The following is a 23,629-nucleotide window of genomic DNA, read 5'->3' as shown; positions in this document are numbered from 1 at the left end:
AGGAAAGATATTTTAGCCTACTCTTTAATACAAATCATTGGGTGCATGTCTGCTTATTGGTGAGCCAGACCAAAATATGATAGCTTATAATATTTTTATTAAAGATTTTTTTCAAATAATAAAAGACAAATATAAAATGACAAAATAGAAGAATAAGAAATAAAGAGTAGAGGAAAAAGTACAAGAAACAACAACAACAAAAAGAAATAGAAAAAAGAAAAATAACCAAGAGAACAAAAGTCAGAAAAAGAGGAGACTTCCAATCTTCTTTACAATAGAAATTAACAAATTTATTATCCAACTTGCTTCTTTAGTTTTACAAAAAAATCCTTCAACCCCCTTTTTAGTCCTTTTTCAATTATCATATCCATAAATTATCACTTCATTTTTCTCTATTTTTAGCAAAGAGTCTGTAAAGGATTTCCAGTCTTTTAAAAAACTATTTTTAGCCATGACCACATAAGTCAGTTTTGACATTTCTTACAATCTCAGCATCTTCACAGTCCATTCCTCCATTGTGCATTTCCACCATTTCCCTATTGTTGTGCATAAAATAGTCTGGTTGTTTTTTTTTCTAATTGGTTATCCATAAGTCCCAATAAGAAAAGTCCTGAGTTCTTTTCAACATTAATCTTTAAGATTTTTTTGTAGATTGTACTGTATGTATTTGCATCAAGAATTTTATAGCTTTTTTCCAAGTCCACATTGCAGGGCAAAATATTTCTTTGTGTTTTTTTCCCATTTCCAACATTGCTTATACATCTTTGATAGTTTTTCCAAAAGTACATTATTTTATACAAATTCTGTCTTCAATTATAAAGCGGTATGAATTTCATTCCGTTTATTCTCTCCCATTTGTCCCTTTGTATGTTATATTCATAGTTCATTTTATCATACAGTTCTTAACTGTTCTTCAGTTTCATGCCTTAATAAAAGCTTATACATTTTTTGCAATTGCACATTCATCATTTGCACTTAACTAATTTTTAAATTCTTGATTAATTGTAATCACTTTTTTGTTTATACTAAAGCTTTCTCTTAATTGTGCATATGAAAACCATTGAAAGCTATATCCCTCTGCAGTCAATAATTCTCTTGACTTAAGTTTTCCATCTTCCTGTATAAATAGGAATATTAATAAGCAATCCATTTCTCTCTCTCTCTCTCTCTCTCTCTCTCTCTCTCTCTCTCTCTCTCTCTCTCTCTCTCTCTCTCTCTGCCATTTCTTTTTTATTAGGTGCTTCCTCGGTTGAGACCATAAAGGTATGATAGCTTATTGCACTTTGAACAAACTGTAAATTTAAAAACTATTTGTATAATGGCTCATTCTTCTGCCTGAAAAATTACACAAAAAATGAGTTCTAAATGAAACTGAAGTCTAATTTTGACATAATGCAGTACTGTCCTTGGTTTTAAAGCACATACTGCATAAAATTACTCCTATTATTAGATGTGAAACTGTATTTTTTTCCTGTATTATCAATATATGATATAAAAATAATTATTTAGATTTATCTTAGATTAATGGAAGGGAAGAAGAAACAGTATTTTTAAAAGGCTTATAAAACATCAAGCTTAAATGAATTCTTGCACATGTTCTTTAAATATTAGCACTGGTTGCTTAGCTTGAAAAGATACACAGCTGGGAGAAAAGAAAATAGGGCATATCAGGAAACAATGTTTTGTGATATAATTTTCTTCAAATAGCTCTTCCTTTTTTCTTTGTGAAATCCAAAAACCATGATAATGGGAATAACAGTAATAATAACAACAACAATATATAAAGAAGTAATATGATTTTATCAAGTCAGCTTCTGGTTGGAATTTTGATAGGCCTTTTTGACTCAATTATGCAATTTGATCTGTCATGTCAATAAATGGTGAGTTAGCCAGGATGCCAAATTTGACTAGTTTTTCAATCACATGCTTTGAAGATGATGTAAGCATGTTTTTCTATTTTACCAGGAAGAAAATGTGTAACTCCAAAGGGAAAAAGCCAAATATGGCAATAGATTAGCCTGCAGTCATGTCCTAAAATGGGTGTTTTGATTGAGATTAATAAAGGCACTCTTCAGACAGGATAGACCACATTGTTAATGCAAAAATTCCTTAAATGTATCTACTACTGGACAGTTGGGACTAGGAGGGAACCCACTATGCTTTGGAAAGCTAAGAAAACATCCAATTCATGGCATTTTCCCCCCACAAAAATGAGCTAAGTCAGCAGGTCAGTATGTGAAGAATTTCGGAGCTCCATGATGAATAGACCAAAAGATACAAGATACATTCATGTCACTTCATCTCAGAAGCTGCAGGATTCTTCTGCATATTGGTGGGAGGGTCTGTTATCCATTTGTATTGCTAGTATAAAATCCTACAATTTCAACAGTCGATGTTACAGCTACATGGTTTGATGATGATGGTGTAAAGAGGAAGGGAGGGAGGGAGGGAGGGAGAGAGACAGAGAGGGAAAGAGAGAGAGATTCTCTTTCAATCATGAAACCCCTTGCTCAGGTAGGAAACCCTATATTCTGTACCATTTCAGACAAATGGTTGTCCAATCTCTTCTTTAAAACCTGCAGTGTTGGAGCACCCACAACTTCTGGAGGCAAGTTGTTCCACTGATTAATTGTTCACTGATTAATTATTCTGTCAGGAAATTTCTCCTTAGTTCTAGGTTGGTTCTCTCCTTCAGTATCCCTAAGTTAAGGTCTTCTTCTGATTCAATTTAGGAAGTTTAGAAACACACATACACAAAAATAGGCAACACACAGCTCCTGCTGGGTGCCAAAGAATGTAGGACAAAGAGAAATGTTCCCCTTGTCATGTTACTCACCTTCCCTCTACATGCAGCTAATTTATACCGCAGGAATCAGGTGGGACAAAATTCTTATTATTGACTCTTCACCTTGAAAACTACAATAGCTATTTGTTTATGCAGGCATATGAGCAATTTGAAAATATTTTATATTTTTTAATGTTCCAGGAATTAGGAAAAGGAATTAGGTATTTACCCTCTCCCACTTTCTGCATTTTAATGTATTAATTCAAGGAAGACCGCTTATTATTATTTAACAAAATGAAAATCATCTACTCTTTTCAAGAAAGTTATTTTAAAAAATGTTGGTAAGTTCTTAGCACTTTTTGCTAAGCACTTTTGAAGAGAGGAGCAGAGTGGAAATTTGTTTTCTCTAATCCTGTCAAAACCACCCAGAGATTAGTTATTGGTTTCTTGTCTTTTGCCAGCAAATGCACTTTCATTTCAGACAGCAGGACACCATGCACTACGAGATCAGTGACAATAATGAATATATCATCTTTATTGCCTGAAATCACATTTTAGAAGTTTTTAAAGGTATTTCACAATAGTACTGTGCAATGGATAAGCTTCCAAAGAATATCACATCTGAGAAGCAATCTTCTGAAAATAATATAATTTGCAGTAGATGGGTAACCTGTGACTTTTCAGCTGTTGCTCCTCCCAGCTACTCCATCCCATATCACCAAAGGTAGAGCTCTTGGGAATGGAAGCTCAATTATTCCTGGATCTTTTCAGGTTACCAGGTCCTGTATATATAAACCCGGATAGCAGTGATTCAACAAGTTGTCATCTGGAAGATCCTCTCTTATTTCTGAGACTCACTCTAGATGCTCTTCAGAGTTACTAGGAGGGGGGAGGCATTGATCTTGCAAAATAATAATTCTATCTATAAGAGTCATGGTAGTGCAGTGGTTGGAATGCAGTATTGTAGACTAATTCTGCCGGTTGCCAGCAGTTCAATTCTCACAGGCTCAAGGTTGACTCAGCTTTCCATCCTTCAGTAACATGAGGACCTAGATTGTTGGGGGCAATATGTCTAAACTGCTTAGAGAGGGCTGTAAAAGCACTATGAAGTGGTATATAAGTCTAAGTGCTATTGCTATATAATTACATACTGATGTTCTGTCCAGAAATCAGCATGCATATCTTTAAATTCCAGATAGCTTATGAACTTCTGGAAATGCATTATGATTTATCGCCATCTTCTAAAATAAATTCTGTGCATGTGTTTATGTGTGTGTGTCCTTAGTGACATGAGTAAGAATATTACTGTGGGTTAGGAACTCCTGACTAAAGTTTACACATCAGATTCTAGGACTAGGTTCACACAGCCTTCTGAAACAACTCATCCAGAGATTCACAGCCTCAATGCTACTTGCCTTCAAGGAAACATTGTACTTTTCACAGAAATTAGGCTGGGGTATTACAGGAATCAACCAGCAAAGTTCTACTAGGTGGAATTGTATCACTGTAGGAATTCCATTTTAACTGTTACACTGTATATTGTTTTTATCCCATATTAGCTGCCCAGAGTCCTATACCAATGGGTGACTATGAAGATTTAAATGATAAATTATAAACAACCAACTAGGCTAAAATGAAGTTGGTAATTAATAGCTTACATGCTATGAGTGCCAGCCTTTGTTAGTATACTGGATGAGTCAAAGCTTGAATATAATTTTTTGTTTAGACATATAATCATATGGTGTCCCAACATAAGAATTATATTTTGTTATCCTAGGCTGGCAGTTGTATGAAGCTATCGCAGCAGGCACAGCAAAAACAAAACAAAACACTAAAATCAAATGTACAGTATTTAAACTGAATAATAATTATGATTACAGTTCTGTGTGCCAACTTTCGGGCAAAGTTTATTCAGTGGAATTTACTTTTGAGTAAACTACACAAAACATTGCACTATTTATACTGCAAACCAGTGGTCAGTACATGTATCTGCAATGTGCTTGCTGCTATTGCCTGAATTTTGGATGTTTTCCCTGCCTGCTGTGGATTACATCATAGCATCCAGTATATATTCCTATAAAAGTGTGAGAAAGAATGATATGAACACTTATATGCACAGTCGCTTGACATGTAAATGCAAGTTGAATATGCAGGCACAGACGCAAACACATTCATCCCAAGTGGATTTGCAAAATGTCTTACAAGTATATACTTGTTCATGAATAATAAAGTCTGATTTTTATGTTGTTGCTTCCCTCTAGTGGAAAATCATTAAAGTGGGACTATGTTTATAGGCTTTTCCTGAAACGATTGTTAATGCCATGAATCCTGCATTAACAGGGACTATGGTATAAGGAAAATCAACAATGGCTCACTTAGAAGCTGTAAAGGAAACTAGTGGGACTTATAATAGAGCATCCTTCTGCCTTTTTATCCATTGCAGTCTTTCTCTTCCTGTTTTTTGAAGCTCCGCTGAGGCCCCAGGCTCTTAATTATTTTAGTTTAATGAGATCCCTCAAGCCTGTGAATATTCCCTCTTGGTCCTGTGCACTGGATCAGCATTCTCAAATTGAGCTTTTTATTGGTTTACATAAAATGCAGTAAACCCCTAGCATTCATTCATTCATCTCCTTTCTATCATTAGCCTGAAATCACAAATAAGCAAGATAGGATACTGCAGATTCATTCACTTGTAAATATGACCTAGCGATTCTGTAATAATTTTTTTGATATGTGAAAATAATTACTTTGTGAATATGGGACTCTGACATATTTGGGATTGGGAATCATACCAGGATTTTTTTGGGGGGTGGGGGGTGGGATGGGGATATTATGTCTCATATTAGTCATGTTTGCTCTAAGGAAACATTATAGATAAGCAAATTTATGAATATGTTCAGGACTTAACGATCAATGTCTTAAACCAATATCTCTGGAAAATACATTGGCTGTAAGATACACTATGTAGCCCTCACCCACCTGTCTACTCTGCCTGCCAGTTTGAAGTTTATATGACAGCCCTGCAGCTCCAGCCATCTCTTGCTTAGGCTTGCGCGGTGCTGCCACCGGTTCAGCTCATTCCCCTCCCCTACTACCATTTTTCTAGGATGGTCGTGTACCACCTGCCAGGTGCCAATGTACCACAGGTGATACCCGTACCACTGGTTGAAAAGCCCTGAACTAAAGTGTCAAGTTTCCGATAAACAAGACCAAACAAATCAGAACTCCGAGGCCTGAAACTTCCTCAAAGAAAATGTTTATTGGTTACATAGTATCAGCACAGTCAAAAGTGAAACCAAGTCTGAAATTCCCTTCAAAGAGAGATAATATTACAAAGTTGAACTTCCCACCCCAACCTATGCAATCAGCTATGTTCCCCAACAGAATAGTTTGGCGGGTGTTCTAATCAAATACTCATGCCCCCATCTAACTGACAGAAATTACCTTGATTCCCACAGGACAGTAAAATGTTTAGACTAGTGGAAATCCTCCACACCCCCTCCCATTCCTGTGGCAACCTAAAATGAGCAAAATGGCTGCAGCCAGGTTCATTGTAGAGTTGACATAAAGGGGAGGAACTGAACTTCCTTGCCTCTCACTTAACCAAAATCAAATGCAAAACAATCCAAATTTTAAAGAAAATGACATCAACCCATATATAATATCTTGCTTTTCTAGAGGTTTCTAAAATTATTCCTGTTTCCATCATCTCATGCATCTGCTTAAGGCTGCACTCCTATAGATTTAATAGTGATTACTCTAGAATACTGTAGACTTAGAGAATAGATACATAGTTTGTGCCCCAAGATGCTTCCCCCCCCCCAGAAAATATATTAGACACATATATTTAAAGATACATATTTAGATATATGTTGTTTAAACAAAAGTAGAAATAGGATTTAGGAGATTCTATTACCATGCCTTTATCTTCCTAATCTGGAGGAGAAGGATACAAATATTATTCCGCGTATCACAGCAGTAAGGAGTGAATCTGTATCATCCCACTCTATATCATTTAGACATAAAAATAACTTGTTTTATATAACGAATACTTGCACAGCATTTCACTGTCAGATTATTGTGCAGCCACAACAGTATCTTTCTGGATAGTCCAGGGCATAAACTTTGTTCTCTGTTCCATAGATATAATAAATATATGATTTTGCAGCATATCGATAATGGACTTCAGTCACAGGAATCAGCTCTATGGTTTGTCGCTGAGAAGAGAAAAGAAAATATCATTGTCATCAGATATAATAGAGTTCTCATGCTGAGGTCTGCATTCTGCTAGCTACTGGAACTTCTATCTCTTGTTTTATTAAAATATATGCATACTTTGGGCATGCCCAGTTAGCATCTCATGAATATTATTTTAGTTCAGCTTTCTGACACACTAATGTGGACTCTAGAGTTGTGGGCATGTTTACCTTTTAGCTTAATGTAGAATAAAAACAATGAAATCTGCTGTGTGCCACAATAGAACCCAGAAATAAAATAGATAATGCTAATGTGTTTTGAGTTTTCTCTCTCTTTCTATTATTTTACACACACACACACACACACACACACACACACACACACACATATATATATAGAAAATATATTGTAAGAAATAAGTGGATTATGGACTATGAAATTATTACCTTTACATTTAATATACTGGGTATAATTTGGAGGGAAGCACTGTAGCTTGTATGCATACAATAAATGTATGAGGGTCTTTCTATTAAGGGATTTGGCAAACTATACCTATGTCTACTAAATGTGCCGTTTGCCAGATAAAAAGAAGACCAAATGTGGATTTGTGGACTCTGACTTCTAAAGCCATTATATAAAAGATTCAACAAAATTTATAAAATTCATATCATATATTTTAGTTTCCTGGGTTATTGAAGCACAGGTCAGAACTAGAAAATATTTAATAACTGTTCCTTTAAACTGAGATTATTATTGAATGTATTCCTATATATCAGTGCTTCTCAAATAGTGGGGCGCGCCCCCCGGGGGGGCGCGAGGCTCCGTAAAGGGGGGCTCGTTTGACCTCGGCAAATACTGTCATATTGGATTTCTAGATCGGATCATCCGACTCACTCGCAAGCGGCAGCCCGACGCGGAGGACAACATGACCGCCAACGCACGTGACACATGCAAAGGACCCGATTGGATAGACATGATGCTCTATCCTGATTGGCCAAACCCGCCCGTGTGACTTTTAGACCCGGAAATCGGTCCTCTGTACAGAAAAAAAAAATTTTACAGTCACGCGGGGGGCGCGAAATGTTTTCTTCTTCCTAGGGGGGCATGACAGAAAATAATTGAGAAGCACTGCTATATATAAACATGATGAATTTGACATCCCTTCCACAATCTAAAATACCATATAAGAGTGCTGATTGTGTGACTTACATAGAAAATTGGTTGAGTCTCACAGCAAATAAACCACTAATACAATCAGAATGTTTATCCTCCCAAAAACATTGTTTTATTGGGTTGGAGGCTATATGTGATGGGCAATGTTATCTACATTACATATTTAATCTGTGTTAATATAAAATATATTTTTATAAGTTCAGCAGGAGGATTTGCATTTTTCTACCATATGATGTAATTCTTGTGCATGAAAGAAACATGCCTTACAGAAGGCATATGTTTTGCAATGAAGTTGCGTCTTTACTAGATAATCATCTTATTCACAGAGATAAAAGAAGCAAGAAGAATAAATGTAGATCAATAGTTGAAAAATTTACTGCCATTGTTTAGGTGCCTAACCATTACAGCTGCCTGATTCTCCTAGTGCCACCCTTAAATGTCAGAAGTTCTGGAAGATGCAAAAATTTAGCTCTCTCCCAAGCTACTGACATCTTTATCATTCCACAACTCAGACAAATTCAACCCTAGCTTTCACATAGCTTCAACCTACCAAATAAATATTTATTTCCCACTATCTCAGAACCTATGAGAGATTTATTTATTTTATTTATGAATTTATTGAACTTTTATACTGCCCATCTACCCTACAAGGTGACCCTGGGTGAATTACAAGTTATAAAATAAGTAAAAACATTACAATATTAAACCATTACAACTGCACAGATTAAAGTATGGTTTAAAAAAGTACTGAAACTAAGAGAACTAAGAGATGGGCAGGACTGGATGAGGTCTTCTTACCCTATCAGCCACCTCCAATGGTGAGCACTCTCCTCAGGGCGTCAGGCAACCCACAAACCAGCTTTTAACATTCTTCTGTGTGTTAAAGGGTGGGGAAAATTCTCACCTCTGACAGTAGAATGTTTCACAGGGATGGGGCCACAGCAGAAAAGGCTCTTCTCCCTGACCCCACCTGCTTCAATTCCTTAGCAGATGGGATCAATAGCAGGACTGTTCCGCTGACTTGAGTGGGATGAGTGTGTCCCATTGGGGAAAGACAGATCCTCACATATCCTGGACCCAAGCCATGTAGGGCCTTAAAGTCAGCCTCTCTTATAGGAGCAGGAGCAACAAGCCAGAAACAGACCTGGACACAAGTCTTGGCTCTCCCAAGCAGTTTTACTATTGTGTCCTGGTCATTTTTCTACTATTCCTCCAGTTCCAACCTCTCGGTCCAGCTTCCATGGTCTTCTAGTCCATCTCTGGTGGGGAGAGGGCAGTAATGTGCCCGTAGTTCCAGGATCTATCCACTTTCCCATCCTTATAGGCAGCACTAATATTCCTCCAATACTCATTCTAAACTTTCCTGTATTAGAAGCAGAAATTTTATTAAAACTATTTGCACCCTGACTTCATGTTGAGGAAAAAATAAAAGGCAAGTGATGTTTACAAGAGAGAGTGGCAAGGGTTGAGAGAAATTGGAAAATTGAGAGTACGTATTCCCTTTGGTTCAATTTTCTGCTTAGAAAACATTTTATTTTGGGTTTTTTTCATCTTTATATACATTCCCAACAGACAGAAAAAATACATTTCTTAAGAGGAAGAGTACTTCACACTTGAAAAGGCTGGTGTCAGAGACACTTTTAAAGCTGCTTGCTTTTATTTATCCTTTCCTTGGCATGAGCAAACCCTTTCCATTAAGTGAAAAACAAGCTCAGCGAAAGCAAAGTGAACGAATAAAAATGATTCAGTATGCCATAATTCCAGAGATATTCTGCTCATACCACCAGTGCTAGCTAGTGACATCCATAGCAGACTTCTGGCCTGAGTCCTGGCAATTTTAGCAACACAAAAAGCATTTCAAAGCTGTGGGAGTCCTTTAAAACAGTGGTCTTCAAACTTGGTGATTTTAGGAATTGTGGACTTCAACTTCCAGATTTCCTCAGCTAGTTGTGCTGGGTGGGCAATTCTGGAAGTTGAAGTCCACAAGTCATAAAAGGACCACGTTTGAAGACCCCTGGTCTATGCCTTTCAACAGAGATACAGTAGTTTTATATACAATGCAAACTCGTGCCTGTTGTTCATGTCTCCTCTCTCTGCTTTTGTTTGCCTTTTGTCCTATCTCACAGTCTTAAAGTTGCCAGGTTTGGAGAGCCCTGCTTTAAGGATAAACCAAAATCCTTTGGCTATGTATCCTGAAGTAAGATTACAGAGTTTTACAGAGGTTTCTTCCCAAATAAGAGTGACAGGAGTGTGGTTTTTGAAATTCAGATTTTCCCTCAAATACATCTTATTTGCACTGGCACCAACAGAAGTGTTCAAAAAAGACAAAAAGTGGCACTAGTACATGGAAGCCTCACCACTTTGACACATGTATCAATGTCATGCGCATGTACAAAGGACTTCAGTTGTGTTTCCACAACCACCCTCCTGGTTTTATTGGCACTATACCCTGATGATGCCAGAGTTACAGAAGCAGAACAGAGAACTCTTATCCATATGCTAGCTGCAGCTTCAAGGTTGCTCTAAATTCAGTGGTGGGATTCAGCCGGTTTGCACTGGTTTGGCAGAACCGGTAGCTAAATTTTGTTGAGTTTGGAGAACCGGCTGAACCCATACTGCTTCTGGAAGTCTGTTCTAGGCCTCAGAGGCCTAGAATGGCCCACCGGAAGTGCATGGATGACACTTCTGGAAGTCCGTTCTAGGCCTGGTGGAGGCCTCCCAGGTGGGGTTTCCAGCTGGCAAGCCCAGGGTCTTAACTGCTGAGCCATTATGTCACTCATATGATAAATATAAATTCATCCAGTCATTGACTGTAATCTGGATCATACAACATAATGTATCAACTCCTCATTTTTAGAGCACAAAGATTTTTCAAAACTAGATAATGAACTCATAGCCTAATCCATTCCTTAAAAGCAGGAGAGTGACTTTATTTCCAGTCACATAGGATTATCCTCTTTGCCGTTCCTCAAAGCTTCTCTAATCTTTAGTACTTCCATCATTCCTCCTCTTGAGAAAAGGACAATAAATAGAAAAGGCTTCCCTACCCATCACATCCTTTAACCATTATATTCACATAGAGGCTTTGGTAGGTTTCTAAACATTTAACAGTAATTGATTATTGCAGCGAATATCTTGATATCACTCATATCTCCTCCTGAGTAAATGTGAAGACTGGCCTGTGTGAAAGACAGAATCAAGAAAGTCACACAGATTGTGACTAGGGATTACAGAAGCAATGTGTAAATATACTAGGCCTTGTTTGCACTAGTAAATAACTTCTATTTGTGTTACATTAAAGCATCTTTTTTTTCAAGTCTAAACTACTACAACACAAATAAAAATAAAATCTTCTTCAGCTCCAGATTTATTTCTGGTACTGTTATTGACATATCCATGCATTTTTTTTAAGAAATTGTTCAGAAGTGGTTTGCCTCTGTAATACATATGAAGCAAGTTCATGGCCAGCACGGGGGGGAGGGTAAATCAGAGAAATTGGTACACTAGAGAAGGAGCCCTGGTAGTGCAATGGTTAAACTGCAGTATTGCAGGGAAACTGTGCCCACAGGCAGGAGTTCAATCCTGATAGGATTCAAGGTTGACTCACCCTTCCATCCTTCTGAGGTCATAAAACGAACCAGATTGGTGGGGGCAATAGGCAAATAATGCTTACATTGTAAACTGCTCAGAGAGGGCTACACTGTAAGCCTAAATGCTATTGCTAATTTAAAGACATGGGATAAAGAAAATAAATCAATTTGTTATATTTTTCCATAACCGTCTATCCTTGCAACCCATCCTCACTCCCACCATGTACATATGTGGTTCTCTTTTTATAGGAGCCTTTTTAAGAATCTCTTCCCAACTATGATCGCCACAGTCTCCCTTTTCCTCTTACTATTCACTCTTCCTTCATATATTTGTTTTGCAATTTGATCTTCACTCATTTTCTCCCTATGGCCAAACACCTTAACATCCTTCTTTCCTGTCAGTCACTCATTTGTACATTCCCTGGTGATACATATGTAATGTACATTTTTCAACCTCCCAGTCCTTCTGAATCTGAATAAGGTCAACCAGGTGTCATCACCTGCTGAGACATGAGAATATAATAGAGAACATATAGAACTTTGGTTTTAATATAATGTTAGAGCAATGGAAAAATATGTGGACTAAAGGATGAAATTCACATTGAAATATAAGTTTAAGGCGAATTTCTATAAAATGATATACTGGTCATATTTAACTCCAGATAAATTATCAAAGATGTATAAAGGTGTTTTGAATGTTTGTTGCAATACAAACATAAGGATGGCAATTTTTAATTACGTGTGGTGGACATGTCACAAGGCAAAGAAATATTGGGAACAGTTTTCTTCTAGGACAAGTAGATAAAAAATGGGAGGAAAAAAAATGAACTTCATTGCTATATATAGCTGTAAGAATTCTATATGGCTGGACATGGAAAGAAGCATTAACTCCCATAATGGAGGAATGGTTTGAAAAGTTGATGGAACTGGCAGATATGGCAAAGCTGGCTGCATTAATTAGGGACAAGAATGCAAATAATTTTGGGGTTACAGGTAGTCCTCAACTTATAATTACAATTAATCCCCAAATTTCCAGTGCTAAGCAAGACAGTTGTTATGTGAATGTCTATGGAGATTCTCAGTCATTTAGGTCATGGTTGTCCCAAATGTGCTTTTTCAAGAGGCAGCTGGACTCTCTTCTTGGATGAGAAATGAAACATCTCCAAAGAAAAACAAGAAAGTCCAGTTGCTTCTTGAAAAAATACCTTTGGGACAGTTGAGTTTTGCCCCATTTTACACCTGATCTTGCCTTCATTGTTAAATGAATTACTGCCGTCATTAAGTTAGGAACATGGTTGTTCAGTAAATCTGGTTTTCCCATTGATGATGATGATGATGATGATGATGATGATGATGATGATGATAATAATAATAATAATAATAATAATAAAGTTGGAAGGGACCTTGAACATCATCTAGTCCAACCCCCTGCACAGGAAGGAAACCCTACACCATTTCAGACAAATGGCTGTCCAGTCTCTTCTTAAAAACTTCCAGTGTTGGAGCATTCACAGCCTCTGGAGGCAGGTTGTTCCACTGGTTAATTGTTCTAACTGTCAGGAAGTTTCTCCGTAGCTCTAGGCTGCTTCTCTCTTTGGTTAGTTTCCATCCTTCTTGCCCTGCCTTCAGTGCTTTGGAAAATAACTTGACTCCCTCTTCTTTGTGGCAGCCCTGAGATACTGGAACACTGCTATCATGTCCCCCCTCGTCCTTCTCTTCATTAAACTAGACATACCCAATTCCAGCAACGGTTCCTTATATAGCCTCCAGTCCCCTGATTATCTTTGTTGCTCTTCTCTGTACTCTTTCTAGAGTTTCAACATCTTTTTGAGATGTCCACCACATGTAATTAAAAATCTTTGCTTGTCAGAAGGTCATAAAAGGTGACATGACAGCAGAACACTGCAACCATCATAAACACATGCCAGTTCCCAAGCATTTGATTTACGTGATCATGGTGATGCTGCAAAGGTCATAAGTGTGAAAAATGGTCATTTTTTTTACTTCAGTTAGTCACTAAACAAATGGTTATAAGTGAAGGACTACCGGTACTTGGAAGCTGCTTCTGGGCCTTTTGCATGAAAGAGAGAGAGAGAAAAGAAACTTTCGATTTTGCCAACTAAATGGATTACTGCTATATAAATGGCTAACAGTTATTATTTGGTATATCTAAGAAATTGATACCGTATATAAATAGCTAATAGTTACTATTCGGTATAACTAAAAAGTTGATACCATAATTTTATTATGTATCTTACTATACCAAAAAAAAAATTGGAAGTTACTGCTTTTTGTTTCTTTTTTAAATTTCATTTTCTGTTTCCTTTCATTTTATCTCCTCTATCCTCTTTCCTTCCCCTTTTTCCATTGTTTTTATTTCTCTTTGTACTGTACGTTAAGAAAAAACTTTGAATAAAATATATATTTTAAAAGGGAGAATACAATAGAGAAATTAAAAATAGCAGGCAGGGTAATTAGGATAACACAGAGCTCACAAGGGGATGCAGTACAAATCGCTCTCATTCAGTCCAATTGCCTCTGTTGCTGTTGTGGGTATAAAACGAAGACACTTGTGTGCACACTACATTAGGCTCAGAAGAAGAGATTTAGAGACAATAGTAACTAAATAATTACAAAAATATGCAAATCCTATCACAAAATAAAATCAACTACATAGCCTCTCTGTGCCAGAAAAAATAAAATTCTTGAAGTGTAATATGTGACTAATTATTAGATTTCTAAAATAGCGTAATAATAACTCCATCTAGTTTGATATATATATTCACCACATTTCTGATTTTATTCCAAACTAATTCTGAATCTTCTGCTAGGTTGATGAGTTATCTCTTCACGTAGCAGAAGATGTAGTGTTCGTGTTCAGATTCCTGGATTCATTTTGTTCACTTTCCTGAGTTCTTAATATACATCTTAGTTAAAGTACATCAAATTAACAGTATAACAGAGTTGGAAGGGACCTTGGAGGTCTTCTAGTCCAACCCCCTGCTCAGGCAGGAAACTCTATACAATTTCAGACAAATGGCTGTCCAATCTCTTCTTAAAAACTTCCAGTGTTGGAGCATTTACAGCTTCTGGAGGCAGGTTGTTCCACTGATTAATTGTTCTAACTATCAGGAAATTTCTCCTTAGTTCTAGGTTGCATCTCTCCTTGATTCCATCCATTGTTCCTTGTTCTGCCTTCAGGTCCTTTGGAGAATAGCTTGACTCCCTCTTCTTTGTGGCAGTCCCTGAGATATTGGAACACTCCTGTCATATCACCCCTCGTCCTTCTCTTCATTAAACTAGACATACCCAATTCCAGCAACCGTTCCTTATATGTTTTAGCCTCCAGTCCCCTGATCATCTTTGTTGCTTTTCTCTGTACTCTTTCTAGAGTCTCAACATCTTTTTTACATTGTGGTGACCAAAACTAGATGCAGTATTCCAAGTGTGCTCAAATTACTGAGCAACTTTTATACACTAACGTAATATGGATGATGACCATATTCTATGCAGTTGTGTGTGAGAAAGACATTTTAAAATAAAAAATGTATATTTTTAAATAAGTGTTTAATTAAAATGTTTGACAAGAAGGGTTTTATGAGCAAAATGGAGAGTGAATCCCTTATGAGGGAGAAAGAGCTATCTGATCATGTAGCTATTCTGCCACCTGGTGGCAGAAAGGAAACACTGCAACACATACAATTCTAAACTGGTTTCTCCTGCTAAATTTCCAGCTCCACCTAATTTTGTATCAGTCTAATCTAATCTAATGTAATCTATGAAGAAAATATAACCTATTCCAAATGATTTATGGAAGATTAATGCCCATCTTCCAACCTTATCTTTATTTCTAAGGATCGCTCTGGTCCTCAAAACTGCTATGCCTCCTTACTGTACCTTTTGCAAAACCTGAAGGTGCCTTTTCAAGGGAAAAGGCTTAATGTGTTGCATAAACAATCCAATTGTGGCTTATTCAGGAAGTCACCATTAAAATCACCTGTTTTAGTGAGATGTGTGTGCCAAAATTCAGCATGTTTCCAGATCCAATCATTGTGTAAAGGGTTTTTAAGTGAGTTAATGTTAAGTATCTTTCATTTTAGCTATTACTGCATTTGATTATTGCACTAATGGTTTCCAAGTATATTTCATTTGAGCCATTCTTACAATTAATTATTGTTTATTGGTATTATTTTTACTATGCTTTTGACACATATAAACCACCTACTGTATTTTTCTGTGTATAAAACGCTATTTTTTCCTGCAAACACCCTGTTCAAAAATCAGGTACGTCTTATACAAGTACAGCGTCTTATACATGAAAAAATAATGGTAACCTCTGCAGCCCAGGGCATACCTCTGTGGGTTGCCATGCCGCCTGGAGCAGGTGTCAAGCCCCTGTGGGCTTACCACTAACAGGAGGGGGGACGGGGCAACATCGTCGGCCGGCTGAACTTCCAGATTTGCTGGCTCAGCTGTTCAGCGCTCCACCAAACAGCTGATCGGCACAGAGAAACTTGCATGCCAGAGCGTTTTATACAAGGATGCATCTTTTAGACGGAAAAATACGGTATATTTCCTCCAGATTAAAATGGTGAAAATATTTATAATCTTCCACAGAAACCAGACTGGGGAAATGCTTCTCTTGGAAAAGTATGCAGATAAAGAAGGTTATGTTCCCCATCTGTCAACATCACTTCTTAAATTAGCTGCTTATAAGTAAAACAAACAAACGTTAAGATCTCCCAGTTTGCACGGTCCTTAGCTCCTGCAATAGCCAATGCTTAGGAATTGTGCATTTCTTTCTTTACAAAATACAGATTCAGTGATAAACAAATATGGTGCAGTATCACAAATAGTTATTTTTGCTTGTTGAAATAACCAAGTATTGTGATTCCAAATTTCTCATATGTAGTAAGTTCAAAGTTTGGGTAGAATTCAAGTTTTAAAAGGCCTACTTTGATATACCTGCCATAGGATGCGGGATATACTGGTGAGCTGGCCATGATGCTCTGCAATAGCTCTTTGGGAAGCCAGTGAGATCTCAGCATTAGGGAAATCAACAAGTGGATATACCTGAAGCATAAAAAGAACTTCAAAAACTATACATTCTATTGTAGGTTGCTGGGTTATTTTTAAATTTTCCTTTCTATCCTTTCTGATCATGTCTACCCATCCATTGTTTTTATTAGCACACCAGGTACATGAGTTGAAGTAATGGCATTACTTCAGGCATTGTGCATAACACATTGTCAAGCCTGATGAGATCAGAAAAAAGATGCTATTATTACAATTTCTTTATCTTTCCAAGTTCACCCATCACTGTTACTAGGAAGATTGCTCAATCCCTAAAGCTATAAAAAGCAGAATATTAGGAGCTTAAGTGAGTCTCCCTACTCCAACTGGTTAAAATGAGAATTATCTCAATATAAATAATATGCATATGATGAATATAAAACTGTAGGACATGATGTATTGACTTTGTAATTCTGGGATTGTTAATTGTAATAGGAAAAATTATGAGTCATCATCTGTTCCTCTTATGGCACAAATGTTCAAAATTGTAAGTGCATCTGGTTTCTAGTGCTTATGTCTTAATATATATAATATCATCACTGTTTTTTTAGCAGTATTGGCAAATAGAACAGGCATATCAATTAAACAAAATAAAAAATATTCTGCAAATGTTTATGAGATGCCAAGCTATAAGAGTGCCATTACTACCATCTACAGACCAAGACCAAATATATTAAATACTAATCTAAGACTTATAAAGATAGTCGAAACTTGTAACAAAAAGCAGGAGCAAATAGTTTAAGTAGGGTCATTTTCTCTGAGGTGTTTCCTTTCTTTTGGACTGGATTATAGCTCCAAAAACTAGAGGTTTAGAAATACTTCCTAGTAATTAGTGGCCAATATATGAACCCAGTCTAAGTATATAGTTGAAATCTCATTGAAAGCCCAATTACATTTAATATATCAATGTTAGATAAAGGTACATGAGGTAATAAATGAATTATAACATTAAATCATGTAGTTTCCAGTTTTCTTTTTTCTTTTTTTCTGGTACTGGTAGTGATGGTGGTGATGGTAATGGTGATGATGATTAGAAAGACAATAAGGATCTAGAGGTATCATTGGCAGATACCAGGAACTTTGCCTTAAGGAAGTATCATCATACTTACCAGAGTATTTTCATCTTTAAGTAAATTTTCCCCCATAGCTTTACTGAGTAGATTTCTTGGAAAGCTTAGTTGATGTTCAGAAATGAATTCATATACATTGTTTTTCCTGGAAGATAAAAAGGATTAGAGAAGGACAAGGAGAAGGACAAGGGGAAGGGGAAGGACTAGGACAAGGGGAGGGGGAGGGGGAGGGGAGGGGGAGGGAGATTTAATATGGGGTTTCCCAAACTGTAAGGTGTACTAGGGGAGGATGAAGAACTTTGTAGTTACATTGTCACAATAAATCTACCTTTCCCAAATGTTAATTTTATTGTTTTCATTGTTCATTTGTGTTTGTGTTTGGATTTTTAAGGGAGGTGTACCTTAAGAAGACAGCAAAAGAAAGTGTGATGGCAAAAGTTTAGGAATCCCTGATGCAAAATCATATGTACATAGAGATAAGGCACAACACTGCAGTTTGGTTTAAAAAGATGGATGTATTAATAGTCTGCTGCACATTAAAAGGATAACTGAAGAGAGAGGAAAGCAGTGGTGGGATTCAGCCGGTTTGCACCACTTCGGCAGAATTGGTAGCTAATTTTTTGTTGCCCAGGTCCAGAATGGACTTCTGGAAGTAGCATCCACACAGAGAACCGTTTGTTCTCATATTTGAATCCCACCACTGGAGGAAAGTAATTAGTTTGTGAAAGACAAGTTAAGAGGAGAGTAGCACAGCAATGAAAAGAAAGGTCAGCTAAAATAAGCTAGTTCATAATGAAAGCCCATACTCAAAACAAGATTCAGAGAAACTAAAAATGAGCATGGATTTAAAAGTGAAAGAGTCATTCAAAGGCCAAGTTCTTCTTTGCCAAAAAGGGTCCTTTCTGTGTAAATGTTCTTGGTGTAAATAATTTTGTTTTCTGATCAACCGGGTTTCCCCCCCCCCCATTGAAATAAGATGGAAGGAGTGGTTGGAAAGTATGCAGAATTTACAAATGAAAGGTGAGATTGTCTTAAAACCTATTTAGGGTGAGCCAGAAAAGAAGGGAAAGAGGTGTAAGGTTCACTTGAAAAAAAAAATAATCTCTTTCTGACATTCTCATTTAATTTTAGAAATACAAACCCATCCTACCCAGATGCTTCTGAATACAAAATATCATAGTTATTATCCTGCTAAAGAACTGACAAGGAAGTATAAGAGATATGTCATTTTGAATAAAGGCAATGATTGTCTTGTCAGAAATCATGCCATTTATTACAATTAAATATTTGTCTCATGCCGTTTTAGTCAAGGGATAAAGGGTTTGTTTCTCAATAAGTCTCAAAACATAGGGTTTCCTACAGCTAAGCCTAAGTATTGCAGGCAAACTCTGCCCACAGTCAGATTTTTGGGAGATTTTTGGACTCAAATGGGCTAACTTACACAAGGTTTTGGAAGAGTATCTTCATTAGTAAAACTGATATAGCCACACTGTAACTTAATTCATGCTTAATGGGTGTGTCTGCAGAAGCATGCAAATGCTTACATAGCTTCAGCACAATTAAATCAGATAATAATGTCATGTAAATGCTGTAATAAAAAGAGCGACATAGAGAACTGTGGTGTTTATATTAGAAAACTGGAACACTGTTACAGGGTGCCTGTTGTATCTGTTTTTGCATTCATTTCTAGCAATCAGAGCCCAGGACTTTACAGTATTACCATCACCATCTGTATTGAACAAAGGAGGGTAGAAGAACAGGGCTTGAGCAAAGGAGAATAGAACAGCAAATTTAGGTATTACTAGGCAAGTCTATGATCTGTTCGGTCATGTTTTGAGAAAAAGTTAATGCAGTCTGATGTGACCACAGTGAACCTTAAAAAAAAAATACTATATTTTTTTTGTACTCCAATGCCGGACAGCCCTATGTTGGACTGTGCTGGACAGCCCTGTGATCAAGACCAATTCTAAGAACATTCTATATCATAAATAAATAATTGTAGCAGCAAGCAAATTTCAATATTGTCAATATTTACTTTCTAAACAGAAAATCAGAATGATCACAGGCAAACAAAAACAAAGTGGGGATGGAAGAAACTTTTGATTTCCTGCAAGCTTCCTCTTTGATTTTGCTTGTGGAAAACTGGCAGGGAACATCGGAAATCACGATTACATGACTGTGTGGTGCTGCAACAGCCACAACTTTGCAAATAAAACCGATCTGAACATTGTGGAAATTTCAGTTCCATGGGAGTGAATTTTTACACAGTCTTTAAGTGAGAGGATCTTAGGTACCTTGATTCAAAGGTTGTTGTGGTATAGTCCCACCATTTGGGCTAAACTGATGATACAAACATGAACAAATAAACATAACGAGAGTTTTAGTAGTATATAGATTTTGAGGATGATGATAGAGAACTTAAGGTACCAAACACAGATCTTAAATTAATATCCCATTGTAAGTATGTATGGCTTTTGTGATATATTATTTAATAAATAGAAATAATTATATAGAAAACTCTCTCTCCAACCTCAGAGAGAGAGGTATCTGAATAGTCCTATGCAGTGTTTGGGATTCAAATATGTGAACCACTGGTCCTATGGCTACCAAAGTATAGAATATATTCTAAGTTATATTTTTAAAAGACGCCCCCAAAATCAATATTTGCCTTATCCCATCCTTTTGTGACACACCAAATATATCAACAACAGGAATATATCAACACCATTTCACCAGCCAATGAAATATCAGGCTGAGCACTGGAAAAGAGGGCTAATACCAAGTACAGCTGAACAGTGAAAAAGAAGATTTAATGTGTAACGATAAAAATGAAGACAGACAGGGAAAGGATGTGAAATTAAGAGTTGTTGAACATTCATCACATAGGTTGAAAGCTCTTTGAAGAGGCTTTAGCAATTATAGCAGTTGATTTTTCATACTAACATCAACCATAACAACACTGAGAACAGGATCACATACCAAGTTATTATCAACTGGATGAAGTGCAGCAACTTTTTCACCCCTTGGCAGGTTGAACAGATTTTGTTACCTCTTCCAGAACAGGTGTTGCACCTTTTAGATGTAAAAATGGAATCTGTTTATTTTTTAGTTTATTTTAAATGCTAAATATAAAACTAAATATAAAATACCATTTTTTTTAAAAAAAATCTCTATATACATGCATACATATACACATATGCTTAAAAAAAATGTAGCTTCCATTGTTAGCAAATTCCAGTGAAAGTAAAATTCTGTTTGATTAAAATATTTAAGAGATGTCTAGGAAAACTAGAAAAAAAACCCTAAAGATGCAGGAGATTTGACATGGAGTACTTTATTTCAAATCAACCAGACTGTGGTAAGAGTAGATCCTTAATTGGAATAATTGATATTGATATGAATAAGGACAAGTTGTGTATTATTTATTTTGTAGCATCTTTCAAGCCTAATTCCTAGTGTTTGCTAATTGTGTCAGTGGAGTAAGCATTTAATTTAGCCTAGGAAGACAAAATGGCAGAAAAAGTCATTCTCCTTTTTGATATTTAGAGAGATAATCAGGGAGGAGGAGGAGGAGGAGGAGGAGGAAAAATATGGACCACCCTTCTTTCAATTAGCTTGAAAGAAGTGTCATGCTTTGCAGATAATTTGATCTACATAACCTATCAATATATCTTGTTACCCAAGCTGTTCTAAGTATATTTGTATAATCTGACACTATCATGGTTTCTAAAACTTTATTATCTCTGGAATTTTGAGAAATGATGAAGGAGAGGAAGAATTAAATGTAGAATAGTTGATATGGGTCCACTGTGTGACATTACCCTTCTGACTACTAAGATAAAAGTTTAGGAGCTAAAGAAATAAAACCTTGCTTGCTTCTTAATTAACTCTGACACAACAGCTAATTGACTAAACTCTGTGATTTATGCCAGTAATACCGAGGTCATTTGGAAACAAAGATGGTAGCACAGGAAATTAGTATGAGTATCTGCACATCATGGCCACTTCCAGATTCAGCAGTGGAAGATTAGGTGACCCTTTCAAGGAATGTATTATCCTGTCTACAATATGTGCAGATGGCATGTGTTTATTGTTGGTAAATTTATATAGCATTAGTGTGATACAGATCAGCAATGATTACCTACTGCTTTATTAAAGCATTTTAAGAAACTGTTAGTCCCCTAAGATCCCCATTTTCAAATTATTACCTTGATTTTTTTGTTCTTTGTTATTTTAAGCTTAATGGAGTCTTATGAAACACTTTAGAAGAACAGAGAGGTATTTTGCATTCCCTAAAGATCATGGAAAACCACACATTTTAGCAGCTGGAAAAACTAAAACATAATGATTTGTGAGCTGCACATAAGCTTGAGTAAATAGCTATCAGTTGAAGACAAATATTGGTAGAAAAATGGGAAACCTAAAATCAGTAGGAAAAGAAAGTTTTATATATCATGCTGAGATTTGGCTCTCTCTCTTGTTGAACATGATATCTTGATCTCTCCTCATATGATTTAAGAAGTTATATCCAGTTCCAATTGAGTTCTACTATTTGCACTGGAAAAAAATAATAATTCAAAATCCTTGCATTTCATTTCAATCTCAGCACTGTTATTAGAAAATCAGCTGGTAAAATAGAAGAAAAAAACTAATAGCATTTTGCAGAGAACTGGTGTTCCTATGTCTTGTCTTACTATTTTCTTCTTATTTGTCTCAATAATAAGAAGAATTATCTTCTCTACATAATCATGCAGGGCAAGTCTACTAGGCTCTACAGAGTACATTTATCCTCTTCTTCCTCTCTTTTATTTGCCAATATAAATGTAGGGAGTAGTGGTTAAAGGCACCAGGCTAGAAACCAAGAGATTATGAATTCTAATATCTCCTTAGGCATGAAGGCCAGTGAGTGACTCTGGGCTACTCAGCCTCAATCAGACCATGAAGTCAGGCTTGGTTGACAAGCTGGTTGATTAATTCCAGTCACAACCCCTGTATCAATTCTGGGTTGATCTGAAAAGAAGAAGACCCTTCACTTGCAAGAAACCACTAAGAAGAAAAAAAAAATGTAGGGAGAATGGGTCTACTGGATTCCCTATTTTGTTTGGATATATTATTGTACATTCCAAGGAAAAAGACATTGAAGAAAGCTTCTATCATTAATATGATTAATACTAATACTACCATTATCAATCAATCAGAATAGAGCTGGAAAAGATCTTCGAGGTCTTCTAGTCCAGCCCCCTGCTCCTTATACCATTTCAGACAAGTGACTCTCCAGTCTCTACTTAAAAATCTCCAGTGATGAAGCACCCACAACTTCTGACAGCAAGCTGTTCCTAATATCTTCAGTCTTGCACAAAACACATGACAAACATTTGTAACCTATTCAGTATTTCTGAATTTTCCTCAGAGACGAAGGTAATATACTTCTGGTGTCAGCGGAAGAGACAAGAGTTTACTTTTTTTGGCCTCATTGTTGTGAGTTTACTATTCTCCGATTTCCTGTGAAATATACGAGATTGAACCTTTCTGGCTAAAACCTAGATAGCATATGAGCAATAGTGGTGCCTCTCTCAGTGCACTTTTAGGAGAAAATCTAATCTCGTTTGAACTACTTGATGGCAGTGTACAATCTTTCAGCCATTATTTTGATGCAAACTTGTTGTTTTGGAGTATGTGTTCTGAAAACGTAAGTTTAGAGCAACTTTCTTGCTACATAGAAAGTTGGAAGAAAGTTTTAT

At 36.5% G+C, this 23,629-nt stretch overlaps 1 protein-coding gene across 1 annotated transcript in view; it reads right to left on the bottom strand.

The window, feature by feature from the left end:
• Positions 1 to 6,029: 6,029 nt before the first annotated feature.
• Positions 6,030 to 23,629, bottom strand: part of LOC120310478 (protein SSUH2 homolog) — a 50,541-nt gene continuing 32,941 nt past the window's right edge. Inside the window, exons 9-12 of the mRNA XM_039348914.1 lie at positions 20,868 to 20,960; positions 17,928 to 18,033; positions 16,711 to 16,818; positions 6,030 to 7,002 (exon numbers count right to left, since the gene is read on the bottom strand). Coding sequence (XP_039204848.1) covers positions 6,856 to 7,002; positions 16,711 to 16,818; positions 17,928 to 18,033; positions 20,868 to 20,960 — 454 coding nt within the window. The 3' untranslated portion in view covers positions 6,030 to 6,855. The remainder of the gene's footprint in view (positions 7,003 to 16,710; positions 16,819 to 17,927; positions 18,034 to 20,867; positions 20,961 to 23,629) is intronic.

This window comes from Crotalus tigris, unplaced genomic scaffold (genome assembly GCF_016545835.1).
Source record: "Crotalus tigris isolate CLP2741 ecotype Arizona unplaced genomic scaffold, ASM1654583v1 scf7180000018202.2534663867:1097284, whole genome shotgun sequence".
NCBI lineage: Eukaryota > Metazoa > Chordata > Lepidosauria > Squamata > Viperidae > Crotalus > Crotalus tigris.
Note: the sequence above shows the minus strand (reverse complement) of the source record. Positions and strands in the feature narration are given on the sequence as shown.